The sequence below is a fragment of the Sebastes fasciatus genome, chromosome 5 (assembly GCF_043250625.1).
Source record: "Sebastes fasciatus isolate fSebFas1 chromosome 5, fSebFas1.pri, whole genome shotgun sequence".
NCBI classification, from domain to species: domain Eukaryota; kingdom Metazoa; phylum Chordata; class Actinopteri; order Perciformes; family Sebastidae; genus Sebastes; species Sebastes fasciatus.
This window is the reverse complement of record NC_133799.1, coordinates 10,517,295-10,536,568: the sequence shown is the minus strand read 5'-3', so window position 1 is coordinate 10,536,568 and position 19,274 is coordinate 10,517,295. Positions and strand designations below refer to the sequence as shown.

The 19,274-nt window shown below is 40.7% G+C and overlaps 1 protein-coding gene across 2 annotated transcripts in view; it reads left to right on the top strand.

Moving 5' to 3' along the window:
- Positions 1-1,721: 1,721 nt before the first annotated feature.
- LOC141767564 (glypican-1-like) overlaps positions 1,722-19,274 on the top strand; it is a 48,427-nt gene continuing 30,874 nt past the window's right edge. The window contains exons 1-3 of one of the 2 annotated variants that reach the window (XM_074635006.1): positions 1,722-1,881; positions 5,061-5,262; positions 6,953-7,408. In XM_074635006.1, the coding sequence (XP_074491107.1) occupies positions 7,258-7,408 (151 nt within the window). In that variant the 5' untranslated portion in view covers positions 1,722-1,881; positions 5,061-5,262; positions 6,953-7,257. Of the gene's footprint in view, positions 1,882-5,060; positions 6,072-6,130; positions 7,409-19,274 lie in introns of both variants that reach the window. The other variant, XM_074635005.1, reaches the window with a different exon arrangement.

Below are 19,274 nucleotides of genomic sequence, written 5' to 3'. Positions count from 1 at the left end.
AATTACCTGGAAGCAAATGCACTTCAGCCAAACAGGGCAAAGGATACTCTGCACATCCCTGAAGATATACAGTAAGAACATAGAGACAGAAGAGTAGGCATCAGGCAGGATGAGAGGTGAAGAGGGTGAAACTGGAGTGAATCAGAGTTCATGAGACAAGGGATTTGCAGGATGTTGTTTCAACAAGCTGGTGAGGTTGCTCTGCTGAATAATATCCTTCCTCTCTGCCAGCACTAATGAAATCAGACCTCTGATTATTTTAACCCTGTCCAAGGGTCATAATCGAGTGCTGCGCTATTTCAATCATATCTATGTTGCTATCCTCACCAGTGTTTGCAGCCTTCGAAACACACATTACATCCAATTACATGACTAGAGGCTTTCTAGAGCCATGTGGTGGTCGCTCAGGAAGCACACCTGTCTACTGCAAAACAACACAACTGGATTTATAATGGATTAAAAAGGCTATGATGTAACTATAAAAGTCAAATTAGGAAAATGCATCCCCTGCACGAGACATCATTTATTTGTAAATCTGGGTCTCTCTGGAAAGGGGCCCATGATTTTTTTCTCTGATTTGCCATTATCATGTTCTAGTTCAAGTTCTGTGTCGGTACTTCTGCGATCTAAGATTGAAGAACAAGCTCTTTTCACTCTCAGCAGTAAGTACTCCATTCAGAATAAGCTGTATGGATCTCTTATCCCTCAGGTGTTCAAATCTTTCAGTTACTCTGATTGTGAATGAGAAAAGTCCATTGTTGTTTTCTAAAGCTTCTGGGTGTAAAGGAGCCTTGAATATCAATGACTGCTGATGGAATCTGTATGGGCGGTGGTGTGGCACTAGTCTAAATGTGGATTAGGTGTTGAGGACTTATTTAACCCCGAAAGCTGATCAACTCCACAGTGGTTGGCAGCGTCCTGATGCCAAGAGCAGCTCTGCTGAAGCAATCAGGGATTAAGTGTCTTGCTGACGGGCAATTTAACATCAGTACGTTTCTGTGTGAAAGGAGAGCACTGAATCATCTAACTAACCTTAACACACCCCGTATTATCCCAATCATCCCTTCAATGCTCTAAACACTTCTGGTAAACTGTTCTTTTTGCCACGTATAGGGGAAGCTGAAACAAGCAACAAGCCCTGTCATATTATCACCTTTTAAGGGAACAGTGAGTAACATTTAAGGCAGATCTATTGGCAGAAATGGAATATAATAATAATAAGTATGTTTTCTTAAGTGTATAATGACCTGAAATTAAGAATCGTCGTGTTTTCGTAAACTTAAAATGAGCTCCGGAGTTAACCCCCGTCACTCCACTCAGCCACCAGGAAACAGGACACAGGAAACCTCTGTTGGTCTTGACGAGCTGCAGCATTTATTTCTGCACAAACTGCAACTTCCACTATTCACTTGATATTCTATAAGCTAAACTAACTCTGTCTTCTGCTCCGCTAGCTCACTTGTTTGCTCACACACATTCACCACCGCACTCTCTCTCTCTTGCTTCACCACTCACCTCCCACGTACACACACACTCTACGCACTGACTCTGCTATTCTCCAAACGACCTACGCTACTCTTAAAACAACTGCCTCTAGATAGGGCCATTTGCGTTTTCACGTCGGCCACCGTAGTTCTCCTGCCGCTTGGCACGTGGGAGAAGTTGCAATCTGCAACCTCGCTAGATCTTCTCCCCTGTCTGTTCTCTCATGTTTACACAAACTGACTTTGGCCTTCAGTATGAACTTCACTCTGTTTTCAGGTTGAAGCAGGTTAACGTTGACCTGGATCATAGCCAGTCATTCTCTCCCATGCCATTATGTCAGTGTATACTGGCTACGGCTCAGAGATCTTATCTTGAATGACAGATAGTTTGTGGCAGGTAAGCTATTAAATTTTCACCATGTGTGATTAATTGTTTGTAGGTGTGTGTACAGTGCTGTATGTAACGTGTAAGCTTTGTGATAGACACGTAGAGAGTGTTGTGCGTCCACTGATGTTTATCGCTTCTTGTTCGGTCGTGCTATCTACAGAATGGCTGACATGTGAGTGAAGAGTGTCAATGATTAAAATCAGCTGAGAAGGAAATATCTGTCACTCTGACTTAGAGACGCGAGACTGAGTAGAACAGAAAAAATACTATACTAACATATTACAGGTCGTAGCAAGCTAAGCTGCCTGGTCTGTCATTATTTTTCTCCCTGACATCTTCACGCTCGGATGCATCTCAAGCACGCACTTTGAAATCCAGAGTCCACAGAAGTACCTGCGTGATACTAAAAGGCTAAGTGTGTGAGTGGAGAGCAAGGAGCAAAGGAGGGAATAGATTGGAAAATGGTGAGTATTAAAGTATTAAAACGTTCCACTCTATAGTGTGTGGGCTTAGAGAAGGGCCGATAAAATAGGGCAGGAAGAAGAAAACAGGACTGAGTTTAAAAAGAGTTCAAGAACTGGGCTAAACTGATGAAACTCACTCAGTCATGTGGTTAATTCAAGTGTGTATATCTGGCCTGGCTTGACTAGCCTCATATTATGTCTTCAGTAAAGATCTTAGAGGTTCAAATCATGATAGAGATTCTGTTTGGAGGAAATGTTCTTGCTATGTCTGAGTACAAAAGGATTATAGTTTGTAATATGTGCAAACAAGACCGGTTACTTTAACTGACAACGTTTAGACATCGCTGGCTCGGTGGCCCACGCCGACACCGAAATCCTGCACAAACGTGGTGCCAAAAAGAAAGTTGAGAGGACGCTTGCACTCGTCCTCAGACAGTATCTTCATTGTTGCATGATTTAACGGCCTGAATATTTGTCTGATATCAGTTCAAACCGGTTTCCAGTGGTGATTTAATCTGACGCCTTCAATATTTTGTTGACCTGGAGTTCAGTTACCTTTTTCCTCTAATTCATCCAAAAAATCTGGCTGCATCTATACATTTTTTACAACCGGAAGATGTCATTCTTCCTCTGGATCTGAAGACGGTCGGAGAGAAAAGATGGCATTGACATATTACTCATCACATTCTCTCTGTGTGAACTGATATAAAACGTCTTTCTCCCTGAGGTCTACAGTGGCTGGTATGTGCCAATCTTTTTAACACATTAATCCTAACGGCACTGAGCCTGCCAAGGTGCTAAATCATTTACTGGATTAACACTTGCCCTGACATTACACTATGGAGCTGAGCATGTGGGGGATTATGTGAAAGTGGGGCTCTGATTCCTCTATTTTGAATGAGTTGGCCCATGGAAGGACACACTACCTTAAGGTGTGTCTGAACATTTTGTTCTAAGATTAGATGTTCCAGCCAAAAACAAATGGTGTATTTGACCTGGACGTTGTCCTCAAACAGCCAACAAAGTGCTCGTTGACTCAAGTAAATTCCACAATATACAATTTTAAGGTAAAAGTTGTGACATTTCACTTCAATTCAAGAAGGACAACGAGCCAGGTTAGTGATAATAAAAAGGCCTGTGCCTCAACATGTTCAAGCTGCTGATTACAGAAGATCTTAACAAGTTGATAAGGACCAGCTGAGAGCACCAGAGGCCTTTTTTCACACGTGTCACAGTGGGGGAAGCACAGGTGTAAATGATAAATGTAATTATGTTTGAATTAGCTGCTTCTGTTTCAGAGTCAGTATTTTGGATGCTGGCCCACTGACACACTACACAGGGCTTAGTGGGACACTTAAATCCAACAAAGCCATGTAATATTATTAATAATACCTCTGCTTTTCAAGTCAAAATGTTAGCTGTGGAAAAAGTCTCATTGACTGGCGTGCTGCAAAGGAAGGATACATTGGTTGTGTCCTGACTACAACAAGGGTTTTGCCAATTTTGGCTAATGTCTTGGGTGCAATGTACACTACATGGCCAAAAGAAAACATAAGATCATAGTATCTTGACACATATTTGGGGGGCATTTGTATGGCTTTATTTCCAAGTCAACAGTAGTGACATAACAGGAAATGAGGGAAGAAATAGATGGGAAATGTAATGCCACAAAGGTCTTGTTGTGCATCTTTTTACATAACCATAGGTGTTACTGTAACCTCCTCTACTCTTCTGGTAAAGCTGCAGAGATTTGCTCCCATTCAGCCAAAAGAGCGTTAGAGAGGCCCAACACTGATGTTGCCTGATAGGGCCTGGCCTGCATTCAAAGTTCATCCCTAAGGTGTTGGATTGGATGGGGTTGAGGTCAGGGCTCTTTGCAGGCAAGAGGGGGAAAACTGAGGGGGAAAAAAAATAAATTTCTTTATGGATCTGGCCTTGTGCATGGGGGCATTGTCATGTTGAAACACAAAAGGAACTTCCTCAAACTGTTGCCTCAAAGTTGAAGGCACACTGTTGTTTACAATATATAATATACTGTAGCATTAATTGTTACTAAGGTACATTACTTACCTTACTAAGAATCTAAGACAAAGATGTCCATACATTGTAGTTTTAGCAGTATAATATATGGCCAGTCTGTAGCCCTGGGTGATGGGACTTGTCATGAATTGGGGCCAGTTGCTTAAAAATAGACCTTAGTCTTTGATTTAAATATAAGTCAGACTAACTATAGACACTTAAATGTACCTGTTGCATAAAGCTTTCTTATGAGTGACTAATGTAGCCTGTTGTGCAATGCATTATGGGTGAAAATAAGACACTTCACAGAAGAGAAAAAATCGGCGGATACAACCAAAAAAGGTAAACAGCATAAACAGTTGAAATGGTTAGCTAAAAGTTGGCTAAAAGAAATGCATAAACAGTTGAAATAGTTAGGTGGTGTTTTTACTGTCTTGAGCGTTACATGGTTCCTCATGCACTGATAAAATATCAAAACTGTGTTCAAGACTTTCTGACAAGAATATTCTGTGATAAATAATAGACACTGAGGTACAGTACACTGAGTTCTGCTAATGTATAATTAATTAACATGCCTTAACCTTGAGCCTGAAGCATTAACACTGTTACCTTCACACTCCTCTGCCACAACCAATTTAAAGGTAATTAAGGCGTATTTAAACCCTTTGTGAATTTAATTTCACCGACAATTTGATTTAATTCCAGCTGCGTTCCTGCGGTGTGAGTCAGATTTTTGGGCTGCCAGTGACCTTTCCCGGGCCAGCCTTTGGTACCCAGCACTGCTGTTGGAGGAGGATGTAGGATGTAGGAAGATAGAGCGTCTGACAGCTCATCGGTCACATCCACCAACCCTGAACCCTGCCAGAGGAAGGCACTGAATCCTTACCAGCTGCTGGTTTCCCTGCAGGTATGCATAGCGTGTCTACGACTCTATGTGTGTTTGTGTGAGTCAGGTTTTCTTTTACAGAATTTTTCCTTCCTTCCTTTCTTTCCCATATCATATATTTACTGACAGAAGTAAAGGCACCCTTGAACTTCAAATCCTGACCTTGACATCATTGTTTAAGACAGACGTGGTGAAAGGTTTGACTGATGCTCCAATGCTGCAGGCCGACTGTGTTATAAGAATAATTTAGTCAGGATCCATTTCGCTTTCAAACTCTGACTGATGAACATCTTTTAAATCACTTCTCAAAATATTTTTATGTATTTATATGTTAATAAAGTTCTCTGTGTTGTGCATTTTATTTATTTTATTTCATGCTTTTCATCATATTTTATTCTGTTTCATTCCCTGTACTTTAACTATTTGCCTGATTTTCAAATCTTTCCATGCAAAGCACCTATACCACTTTTTTTAATTATAATTGATTATGTGTTTAAAATAGTGTAAAATATACCAGAATAGACACCTGATCTTTGAGCCTCTCATGATTTTAAGGTCAACACAACATGCTGTATTTTTTAAAACCATATTCATCTAATGTACTCAAATCATCATAAAGGTTTCCCATTTGAATGAATGAATGAATGAAAGACTTTATTTCGAACATAAAAATAAATAAAAACAGATACAAAATAATAACAAACAAAACAAGAGTAATAGTGTCCGAAAAGGAGTAGGTAGAAGTAAACTTATATATCCCTACCCCTTTCTCACTTCTCCTCTATTAACTCATATATCATAGAATGATAAAATAATATAATATCTAAACTATCCCAGATTTATTTACATCCCAAATTAAATATATGAACAGCATCCCAAGTTTATTTACAACCCACATATCCATCCAGAGTTAAAAAGTAGATATAAACCAACCTTTAACACAACTCTTATCACAACTCTTCCTCAACCATATACCTCCCAAATATATCTTTTTTTTTATAGCTTTTTAAAGTGATTTATATTTTTGCTCCGCTTCGACCCATCACCTAATTTATTTTATTCATTTATTTTCTATTAAAATTACAGACTTCTGGCTGAAGACTAGTTGTTTTTCCACCATGCAAAGAATACCAAAAGATATTTAGGATTCAAAACATGAACCCCCCATTTGATTTCATGCAATGAGAAACTTTTTTTTTCCTTATTTGTAATTTATTATAATTTTAAGCCTTAATTTTGAGGATTGTGTGTATAAGAATAATGAAACCAGATTGTCATTTTCCAATTAATGAGGATAAATATTATACATGTTTGATGGGGAAATCCCTGAAATATCATTCTTTTACACTTTCCCCCCATTATAATAATAATATGAGGACCTGCAGGTGTCGCTGTGTAGTCTCTGGTGCTTGCAGCAGAGGACACACACTCATATCCACACAAAGAGAGAGAGAGAGAGAGCATCAACACTCCCTCAAACACTCATTTCATTGTCCCAAAGCCTGGAGAGAGAAGGTTTTAACCGGACAGTGTGAAACCTCATTTAAAAATAAGGGATTTTACTCTTTTTGTTGGCTGATTTCCATCAGCATGACCTGGTAGTCTGCAGCCTGGTGGTGGATCTGCACCGGCTTTGACTGAGCGACACCTGCTCTCACACACACACTCTCCTTTCCTCTCTCTTTCTCTTTTGTCTCTGACATCTCTGCAGCTCACAGCCAGCAGCGCTGAAGAAGAGGAGGAGGAGGAGGAGGAGGAGGAGGAGCGGGGTGTACCTGACACCTACAGCCGAGCGGAGCAGCTCTTCTCCCGCAGAAACACCCAGGACTTAACCCACCACGGTGTGCCTTCTTCTGCGTTAGTTAACCGGAGCTTTATGTGCACTTTGAACGCACTGAAAAACTCTTAAAAACAAAAACCACTAGAAGACACACAGGAGGTCTTCTGTGAGAAGTCCTGCAGACCAGAAATCTTCAGGATTTTGTGAGAAAAAAAAGGGACTATACATTTGAGAAGATGCGTCTCCGGTTGCTCCTCGGTGTGTTTCTGTGGGTGTCTGCAGCACCGGGCCCGGTGGCAGGTGCGGACCGCAGCTGCACCGACCTGAGGCAGTTCTACACCGGGAAAGGCTTCACTCTAGTGGAGGTACCTCAGACTGAGATCTCTGGTGAGTTTACAGGACAAACACACACACACACACACACAATGTCATGCACTTCTATGACACTTGAATTAAAACATGAAATAGATCAAATATAATAGGATGATGAGTTTTCTCTGACATCACCTTATTTTGAGGGATCTCCTATATGGTAACAGCATGAGATGTTTGGTTAGTGCATTGTGAATGAACCTGCAACCTGAAGCTTGTTTAGCCAAGTTTTAAGTTGCATTAACTTGTTTTTATCCTTCCAAAAAATGCTTATATTAGGCTATACATCTGCAATTCTCTAGCCTCTTTATTACACTCCCACAGACACAGATCTCCGGTGAGTTTAGAGGACAAAAACACACAATGTAATGCACTTTACAGCACTTATTAAGTCAGTTTTTTTATCATTATAATTAAAACATGAAATAGATCAAATATAAAAGAATGATGAGTTTTCTCTGACATCACCTTATTTTGTGGGATCTCCTATGGCAACAGCATGAGATGCTTGGTTAGTGCATTGTGAATGAACCTGCACCCTAAAGCTTGTTTGGCCAAGTTTTAAGTTGCATTAACTTGTTTTATCCTTCCAAAAATGCTTATCCCATCATGCCCCTGTCAGACAGTCAACTCTCCATATTTGACCACAGAGTGATCACAATAATCATTTGTTTTACCAATCCTTTATTTCAATGTTAACATTTGTACATATTTCCTTTTTGCATTTGTGCAAAAAAAATGGACAGTTTATACATCTGCAATTCTCTAGCCTCTTTATTACACTCCTATTCTCCCACACTGAGCAATGCACCCATCCTGACTGAGGTGTTTCCCAGTATAGTCTATATGTCTCCTCCTGCACATGTCAGTCCTTTCTGGGGCATTTTCATTGTCTGCTGCTGAAGGCAGGATTGCAGGTGGGTGTGTAAGCTATGTGTCTCGTGCATGGAGCTATTATGGTCTATTCAGGGCATTTTGGGGTTGTTTGCTGATGTTTTGCGCTGCAGGTGTGAACAGCTTTTCAAATAAACTAACAGAGGAGAATATGGATTTGCTTTCTGCTCGTGGCTGCTGTAACACCATGTTGAATAGCACTAATGTGTTCTGGGGCATTTTTCATTGTCTGCTCTGGACTGCAGGTGTGTGTGTAATGTGTGTGTGTGTGACTCAATAGATGCTGAAATGGCCTGTTTTGCCATTTGCATAAACTAATAATTTAGGCTAGCCCGGGGCAATATGGAATAACAAGTACAGCTCAGCGGGCTCTGAGCATAATCTGCAGTAACAAAGTTGAAGAGATTTGGGATGGTTATTCTATTCTTTTGTTTCATCGTGGTATACCCTCTCTTGTAAGTCAGTCAGCCATCCAACCATTCAAGCAATCAGGTATTTAATCAATCAGTCAATTACCCAGCCAGTCAATTAATCAATCAGCTCGACAGTCAGTCAACCAGACGTCACACATCACAAGTCTCTGTATCTCATCTCTGTGGTCGCCACTCTTCACACATACTGATTAAATTGTCGTGGCCTTGAGGAAAGTGCAGATTGTGGAAATGGAGTTTGTTTCCCCCGTTAAGCAATCATCTGACTCCCTGTCCCTTCCTGTATTTCCTCTAAAGATGTAGACGATGAAAGAGAGGTGAGATTGAGGTGTGCGTATGTGCTCAGCGTGTATGATCTGAAGGTCATTTCATGTTGTGTCAATGAAAGTAGTCTTTGTATGGGCGGGTGAGTTATGTGCGTGTGTGAAATAGAGACCCAACAAACAAGACCAGAGTGAGCCGAAGAAAAGGTGGAGACAGAAACAGACAGAAAATGAGAGACAGACAGCGAGGTGGGTTGACAGAGACAGAGCCAGTGAGTCACTCAAGGTCTCCGTCAGACCCGACACGGCTCTCTCCCTCCTTTTCCATTAAAAACTCATCTTTTATTGACAGATGAAAAACACAATGCTTCAGTCACTTGGACCTTGATCTGCTCTAGTTATTTGAGCAAGAGTTCTTTCCTTCCCAGAACCCATTAAAAAACTGACAGCCAGATAGGAACAGAGGCTCTTCAATCTTTTTCATCTCAGAGACCCAAGGTTGGTAAATTTAGCTTTTCCATTCAGGGAGAAACAGACTCCCCCGCACTCCCGTGTGTCAGTTTCGCTCTGGAGGGAGGGTGTTAAGTGTTGACCATGCAGGGTGAGGGTTCCTCATATACACTACATTTTGGTGCAGCCGACTGAGGTGGTCGTGGTTGCACCTGGAATGCTGATTCATTCATATGGATGCCTTTTCTGCACCATGATACAGCTATATTTCAGTGTTTGCATTTTCACCCACCATTATTTTTGCAAGCATGTCATAGCAAAAGTGCTCAAAAGTAACTGGTTTCCATGCAGAACATTGTACAGCACTTCGGTCGACTTCTGTTGTTTTTAAACGTGCTCTACAAATAAACTAAACTTGAAACTTGAAACAGACATGATTATAAAAATATACAGGGATGATGCCTCTGTTGCCTGTCAGAACATATAAAAAGTCTGAAAACTGACAGACAGAGTAATGATGGATGAAATTAAGAAGATTTTAAAGATAACCGAACTGGAATCTGTCTTTAATATATAATATAATACCATATTCTAGGACTGTCCTGAATACCATTTTTTTTGCTTTGAAGCTTCATATGGCATGGCGCAGCAGGCTGCCATGCTCTCCTGTCTTTCTGTCACCATCTCCCCCGTTTCAGTGCCCGGGACAGTGCTGCTGCCACACTACTGTCCACACACACACCTCTAAACATAACAAACAGCGATATCCGTCTGAGAATAACTAATAATAATGAAGGTTGAATATGAATATGAATAATGTTGTGAGATTATTCCTTATTTCATGGGCTATTTTGGGATTTATACATTACGTACAGTACATATACAGTATATATATATATTTCTTTAAAAACGAAGCATTCGAATACTGATTTTGAGGTCGATTATGATGTCAATGGTCAAACATCCGAAGCTTCGAAGCATTCGGGTCAGCCCTACTATATAATATACTGTATATATATAATACTGTATATACGATTTTTTAGTTAAAATAATCTGTACGTGTAATTAAAAATCATCACTAAACTAATTTAATTTAGCTTTATTTTAATGTGTATGGATGTGTGGTTTTGTAAATCACAGTCTTCCGTCCTGCCTGTAATATTGATACTGATACACTGGACAGTTCTCCTAAAGGGGATATTACCTCATAAAGGTTATGATAAAATCATATATTAATAGAATCAAACTTAAACGTGTTCTACTGCAGGGAAACAGGTGTAAAAACTAGTGAAACATCCACATCAGAAACAACATTTTTCAGCCCCTTCCTGTTCATGCAGGCTCACCTTTGGAGGAGCAAACAGTGTCTTAATGATTTGGGACGAGACCCAGCTGGTGCCAGTCACGAGCAGTTCACGATTAGCATTATCTGCAGAGCACAATAGTGATAGGGAAGGTGACACGACAGGGTGACAAATCCCTCAATATCGAGGATAGTACTTCTGGTTAGGTATGGTTTGGAATTTTAGAATACCCATTCCTGCATTTCAGTACTAAAACAATACTTCCTCGTAGTTTGAGAAATATAAACATGTTTTTCTACAAAACCGTTTCATAAAGTAAAAAAACAAACATGACAAACGTCAGTACAGTGTTTAAAGACCGAGCATTCAATGTCAACTTTTGAGGCTGAACAGTTTCTACTGTAGTGTTGATTTTCTACTGCAGACACATGTTGCTGTAGTCAAACAGTATTGAGGTTTGATATGTAACCCTGGACTCCAGGAGTCTTTAGCCTTTTTTCCTCTGAGAGAAAAGGCTCCAAGAACAACATCTCCAAAACTCAACACACCACTGCTCAAAACATCACCATTGATGGTTTCCCAGTACCGTTCTCCACCCATGTCAAGAGTCTTGGGGTCACCCTGGACAGCACACTCTCTTTTTCATCTCACATAAAAAACATCACCCGGACTGCCTTCTTCCACCTCCGCAACATCTCTAGACTCCGTCCATCACTATCCCACTCCAGCACTGAAATCCTGGTTCACGCTTTTGTTACATCCCGGATCGACTATTGCAACGCTGTCCTCTCTGGCATTCCCATCAAACTACTCAACAGACTCCAAATCATTCAGAACTCTGCCGCCCGGATCATCACCCGCACCAAATCCTCCGACCACATCACCCCCATCCTCATCCAGCTGCACTGGCTCCCTGTTAAATCCCGGATCGACTACAAAAACCTTCTGCTCACCTACAAAGCCCTCCATAACCTCGCCCCCACCTACCTCACAGACCTCCTCCAGGAGTACACTCCCTCCCGTTCCCTCCGTTCATCATCAGCCGGACTTCTGACCACCCCCACCTCACGCCTCAGCACCATGGGAGCCAGGGCATTCAGCTGCTCTGCTCCCAGGTTATGGAACTCACTCCCCCCACACATCCGGCAGTCTGACAATATCACATCTTTCAAATCCCTCCTGAAAACCCACCTGTTTAAACTGGCCTACTCTCTCTAGAACTCATCATCACCCATCCTATGTGTTTGTACAAATATGTCTCTGTCATGTCCTGTTGTTTTTATATTGTTTTTTATCTGTCTATGTTTTAACAGATTTTTGTAAGGTGTCCTTGGGTGTCCAGAAAGGCGCCACTAAATAAAATGTATTATTATTATTATTATTATAATTTGACAAAATGAAAGTGGCCGAGAGCTACTCAGAGCACCAAGTTGTACATCGCCAATAGCAGACATAATTTCTTCTTACTTTTATGATCATTTAACGTTTCAGCCACCACAGTCAACGCCTCTATTACAATCCCTCCATAGGTGAAGGGCCATTTGCGTTTCGTTAGGATGTGTGCCACTAAACAAAGTCTCTGTTGCTGCGTTGGCCTTCTTCATCAGTTAGGTAAACAGAGGCTGCTGTCTTTTAAGCATTGCTTTCAGCTCCTTTACCTTCTCTGTTCGTAGACTGCTACCATCTAGAAAGTCCCATAAAACGTTGCGGTGGACTGACACACACTTGTCATTCACATTTTTGAAAAAAAAACTTACCCATCCCTCATGAAAATAGTATATTTTTTGCCTTTTATTAGTCTGACAATTTTCAGCGGTCACTGTCCAATCTGGTGCGAGCTTGCTAGTCTGACATGGTACGGCGTCACTGATGTCAAACTCGTATAATTGACATCTGATTGTCATTTCGTGTCAGAAGGTGGCGGGATGTCTGTGAATTTGATCGGATAGATATTTAAACAGGTTTACAAAGTGACTTTGTGTTATCAAATTTATGTGCATATTCTAGTTTGAAGCTTAAGCGAGCCACTTAGAAATGGGTAGCGAGCTACTCATGGCTCGTGAGTGGAGACTTGGAGATTTCGCTGGTGAAATCTGGAACTTTTTCTGTTACCAACAACTTAAACATCACTGACATGCAATTAGTTGTTGCATGGGGATAAGTAATCAAAATTCTCCATCTGTCGCTCCACAGCAACATAGAAGCTCAGGGTTTTCACTTTATTTTTTAATGGAACGGAGTTTCAAAATGTGTGTGCAGATTCAAAAAAGGAAGTGTATCATCTGAATATACATGTAGCCAACGGCAAGGGAAAGAATGGATGAAACACTACAATACCAGGTGCGTGTCAGACCTAGAAGACAATCTGGATGTGAAATGCATGTTATTGCCAGTCATGTATAAATTGTATTTGTAAGTGGATATGATAAATATCCTAATTCCAAAGTAAACTGTGTGTAATCTGACATGCAGATGCTCTTAATTCTTGCACAGAGTTTTAAGAAAAGTCCCTATTCTTCTCACACCTTTTGTCCTATAGCTTTAACACCATGAATGGAAGTCGTCTTTCCTGCTGTCTGCCTGTCTGTCTCTGTGCCTGCGAGCGTTTTTACATGTAACCCACACACACATTGTACCTGGTCAATAGTTAAAGACTACCTCGTCCTATAGTGTGTGTGTGTGTGTGTGTGTTTAAAAGTCAGTGAAAGCCAACACCTTCTCCTGGGAAGACACTTAGTTTCATTCACACATGCATTGTCCATGCAGAGTAGCACACACCCATGTGATCATATGACACACAGAAACAGAGAGAGGGATCCTGCGCGCTTCATATTCTGTGTTGGGAGGTATTGAGTTTTGACGCCTTGTGTGTGTTTGTGTGTGTGTGTATATGTGTGTGTGTTATGTAGCCTACATATTGAGTATTTGTCACGTTGTTGCCTGTTTGAAAGAACATGGGAAGGATGTGTGTTTGAGTTTAACATGAGACACTGTGTTTTAGGTCAGATTACCTGCAGATTAAGATACATTACAGGTTTGGTCAATAACTCTTTAACAAGGCCGAGTCAACTAGGGAGCCTCCATTCATTTACATTTACACAATGTCAATGCCCTTTCTTTAGATACACAGTACCTGGGGCAGAGGAATAATTCAATGTCATCATTCATTACTAAGCTTCCATTCAAATTTAGTGCATATTTTTATAGAATTTCCAGAAAATATGCAATAGAAAATACAATATATTGTCTATCAAAAACGTCAATGAGAGTGCTGTGGAAACATACTGTAGCTGCACAAAGGCATCAGAAATCCCTTAAGTTTTTGTTATCAAGTTTTATTTTCACCCCAATGCGGATCTTCCTCATCCAGATATATTAAGTAATGATTTGGTGTGTATTAGCCTGAGGAAATCCTGTGTTGGGTTGAAACATCACCAGCTAGAATGGCACTTGGAGAGCGCAGACCTCCGCCAAGCTGCCCGAGTACGACTGCCCCCCCCCCCCTCCGTGCAGCTTGCGCCATCATCCACGTGCATTTTTGTTTATGTTGAGATCAGCTGTACGTAAAACACTTCATTCAAACTGGACAGAAACAAAGTAAAACTCACCTAAACTGTCGTTGTTACTCTTTCCAACAATCACCAAGTGTGCTTTGGTCGAACTCAACTGTAATTTCATAGTTTATTGTGAAAAAACGCCGAATCTACAGGTGTCCCCTCCTCCCTCCACCCGCTGCTCTCTCTCTGTCCCTCTCTCTGCAGGCAGAAGGAAAGAGGCAGGGTGACGCGTCATGAACACGTCATCAGTTACACTGCGCATGTCTTAAAGCCTGTGGTGTTAATGCACAGGCTGAGCGGAGTTATTAAAAAAAAATCCCGAACCGGATCATGATCCAGATCGCCACCAAAATGGAATGGATCGTTCATTATGCCACATCCCACCCCTCCAAAAAATTTCATTCAAATCCATCGCGGACTTTTGAAGTTATAAATCCAAACGGACAAACCAACAAACAAACCAAAGCCGGTGAAAACATAACCTCCTTCCTAGGCCTTCGGCCTTGGCGGAGGTAATAAAACTTCCCAAATGAACAATACAAAGCTAGCTGTAATTAAGTGCGATTCATTTGTGTGAAAAATAATAATAATTCCTACAGTTGTCGGTGCTCGGGCCCTAATTAATAAATAATAGATGAAAATGATCCGTAGTTACAGTCTAACTATTATATGAAGAATGTGTGGAGAGAAATTGTGTCCATCATTTTATAATTCCACTACTTGCATTTACGTTCTATGTGTTTTTATGTTTCCATCACCTATGAGAATACTGCAATACTACAAAGCCCAAGAAAAATGCATGTGTGAATTCAAGCTAGCGTCAATATTGTACCTGGTGCAACATCTGGTGATGTTGGCTCGTATCTGTCCACAGCGTCCGTCTGTCTCTTGTGTGTGTGTGTATGAGCGTTTATGTATGTGTGTGTGACAGAGAGGAAATTGATACTGTCCGTCATCTGTCACACATCACATGCTCACTGAGGCGCTGACAGCACAAGCCACCAAGTAGAACGCCGAAAACCCAGTCCACACACAAAAACACACGCACACAAAATCTCCTTATACTGTTCTATAAGTTTCACACTCGTCCTTCTTCCTTTTCCTTGTTGTCTGTCTTATTCCTGCTTCCATCTCTGCATTGTTTCCTAGACAGGCTCAGATCAGTGAGTGGAGGGTTGCCTTGTGTTTGTGTGAGAGCAGAGGGGGGTTTGGTTGGCTAGATCTGTTAAAAGCAGAGCTGTGAATCTTTCATGATGTCTGATGCAGCGACATAAGAGAGAGACAGACAGAGATAGAGGTGAGTAGGGGGAGGAGGAGAGGGGAGAGGATGTGAGGGAAGGAGATCAGAAGGAGGAAGGAAGGAGGCTCTGTACTGTCATCTCTCCTTCATTGATAGGGGATGGATGTTGCTACAACTGGTTGGATACTGATCCTGGCTACTGTGCTCCATATTTGGTCATTTTATGATGCTTTTTATGAAATGCTTAAAAATATGTGATTGTGCAGGCAACAGGAAATATTTTTAAGTGTCTTACAATTGACAGTTTGCTAATAAACCCCTCCACCAAACAGCAATTTACCAATCATAGCTTAACTTGGCATGTCTAACATTAGTCTGTCAAGCTGTGGATTTCTAAAAATGCTGAGGAGGTGTGCATGTAGTTAGAGCAACACAGTGCTGTAGGAATGAGTCCTAAAACCCGGATATGAGTTTTAGCACCTCCGGTTGCCTCGTCTGGGTTCTTTAATGGGTTTCTGTTAGATGTCTGAAATAAGGTCTGTGGTTAACACAAGCTTAAGAGATTTTGACGTTTTGTTCTACAACATAAAATGTGTCAGTAAATATCCCGCTCGTGAATTTTGAAGCTTCTATGTGTCTTCAAAAAGGCGGTTGTTAACAAGGGGCTAAATGAGACTACTAAACATCATCGTCCGCCTTTACAGCCTCGTTGTGTATATTCGCCCTCATGCGACCGCGGTTTAGTTTGTTAACAGCCTAACGTTAGCATTTTATATCTGGCGACTGCATTTACGCTTCAAAAATCATAAAAGAGGTGTTCATTTGTGAAGATTATCTTGCTGAACAAAACGTGTAAGTATCATAAACGTTTGGTTTGCCACAGAGCTTATTTTCTGAATTAATCCAAAATCCCTTTTTGTCGAGGGATCCCAGGGCGATGCTAACTTCCGGGATGGCCTACAAAAATACGTCATCCCTGGAGCACTCTATATTATACATTAATAGTGTTTTGAGGATGCTTTTTTTTTATCCTTTTCTAAACCAAAAAGACAAGAGCAAAGCGTAACGAATGGATTAAGTGTGTTTCTCTGTCAGCTAACTAGATTACTACCTAGAGTAGTAACCGAACGATACTTCAGAGTTCAAAGAGCATCATTAACTAACAACATATTAGTTTATGGGGTTACAGTTTACGTTAATAAAGCCCCATTCATGGCTAGTGCATCTACTGTGTAGTAGGCTATTTCCTTAATGTGTGGGAGTTGGTCCTGGATGCTTTCACAGTTTAGGCTAATATTAGCAGCTCTGAACTGGTATTTATTGGATTTGGGGGAAGTTTCCAACAACCCTAGTGTTACATTTGGCAGACTCATCGGTTAGTTCTCATCCTAAAAGCCTTTTCTTGTAACGTCAAACCATAGCCTGGGCTAACGTTAAGCAGTCAAACAAGGTTATGTTACAACAGAATAACCGTCTGATCTTGCATGTTTTCTTATCATACTTATAATACTAGGACTGACTAGCACTACACTGCAATAGCCTATATATGAGATACTATTTTATACCTGTCATTTGTTTCTTAGGATGGGAAAGTCATGACCCGCCCTATTCTGCCTCTGATCGGCTAGTACTTGTTGCCTTTGTTGGTTTTATTGGTTAGGTTTAGGCATGAGGAAAAACATAAAAAAAAAATAATTGTGTCTTCTACATGGATTATTATTATTCAAGACCTCTTTTACAAGATTCTTGTTTTAAAATGAGTCAGCTGTAAACATTAAACAGTCAACCCGTGCTGCGTTTTCAACCAACTCACATGAGCAAACGTTAGCTTATTTAACTATCATTTTAAACAGCACAATCAACTGTTGTCTGCTAAAATGCTTTTGTTTTACTTCTGTCTGAATATCAAGGACCAAATATTTCAAAAACTACTAAGAATTAATTTTTTTAATTGTAAATGGCATATGTGCCGTGCAAGTACAGAGAGCTTGACAACAGTAACTAAGGGTGGTTGGCTATAAAATGCCAAGTTGAAGCTTGTTGATATATGTAATGCAGCCCACATTAATAATGCACATTTACATATGAACCCATAGCTATTATCCAGAACGACTGTGGGTAAAGACGCAATAGATTCAATTCCTCAATTGCCAACATACAATCAAGTAGAAGTGACGAACGCCAGGGTGAGAATCTTACAGCCCTCCTGCCTCCCCACATTGATCATGTAGAATAGGAGTGGTAGATGAGGGAGAAAAGAACTGAGGAGCAAAAGCACAAACCGTTCGATGCCTTAACATCAATCTTTGCACCTGAAATCAATGTGGTACAAACCAGCATCATTTCTCGATAACCTCTGTCTTTCTTTTCCTCTGCTACTCTCTCCACCCCGCTCTAGTTCTCACCTCTCCTCCTTGTTCTCTCTCCTCCCTTTTAATGTTTACTTCCTCCTTCTTATCAGCCGCTATTTTTACTTTCTCCTCCTCCTCCTCCTCCTCCTCCTCCCAGCCCTCTTCCTCTCATCTTTCTCCCCCTCTCTGGGAGTCGAGCGTCCATCTGTTTTCCAAATGAAAAGATGTGCTGTTTGTCTGATGTGGTCAGCAGAATAGTTTATAATGAAAATAAAAGTTATTTGTAATCCTAAAACACATTGACACATTCATCATCAGATAAAGAAGAATAATAAACTGAGTTTCATTAAGTAATATAGTACCACGCTATATGCAGATTTAGATGTGCAGTAACTTACCGTGCACTCACAAGCCTTCACTTGCACTTGAAGCATTTTTAATAACTTCTTATGACAGTGAATAGAGACGACTTTAGTGGATGAGATGTGTCGGCTTAGTGCGTTCACTCTGCGTTTCAGCTCACAGCTCGCAGCTCGGCTTATTAACTGTCATGCATTGTGGTTTGTAATTTCAGGGAAGGACACGAGTGCAGTCCCCTCAGTGGGTTCTCCACAGACCGATGTATTAGAGGCTTTAAAGGACTCCTGATTCCTTTTAATTGGTTATTACAAGGATTGATTGGATTGTTGTAATTCAAGTCTTTGTTGGTCAGATATAAACAAGATCAGTCCAGTTTTCCATGACATGGATTTATGATTGTGTAATGAACTGATTATTCTCTATTATTATATAAATATAATACACACTCAATTGCCAGTTTATTAGGTACACCCAGTTTAAACTAATGCAGCCTAATACAACAGTCCTGCAATAAATCCTACTTTCATGAAGGAGGATTTATTGCAGGACACGGAGAGGTGTTTCTGTTATTCAGCCTACCCTGATTGATATAAATGGGGTGGACAAAATAATAGAAACACCTGCTAGTACAATGCAATACAGTTCAGCAGCACCACAAACTGCAGCCTCCAAAATGACAATAACATTGAATCAACACCTCTCTAAAACTGTTTCAAAGAAAACTGAACATCAACAACCAGGACGTTTTTCTTACCGGTGTTTTGTTTTGTAAGTTACGTTAGTGACGTTTGTGTATTGTTTTTAGTGACGTTTGTGAGGCGTTCTTAGTGACGTTTGTGTCGTGTTTTTAGGGACGTTTGTGATGTTTTTTAGTGACGTTTGTGTCGTGGATTTAGTGACATTGGTGACGTGTTTTCAGTGACGTTTGTGATGTTTTTTTAGTGACGTTTGTGATGTTTTTTAGTGACGTTTGTGTCGTGGATTTATTGAAGTTTGTGTCGTGTTTTTAGTGACATTGGTGACGTGTTTTC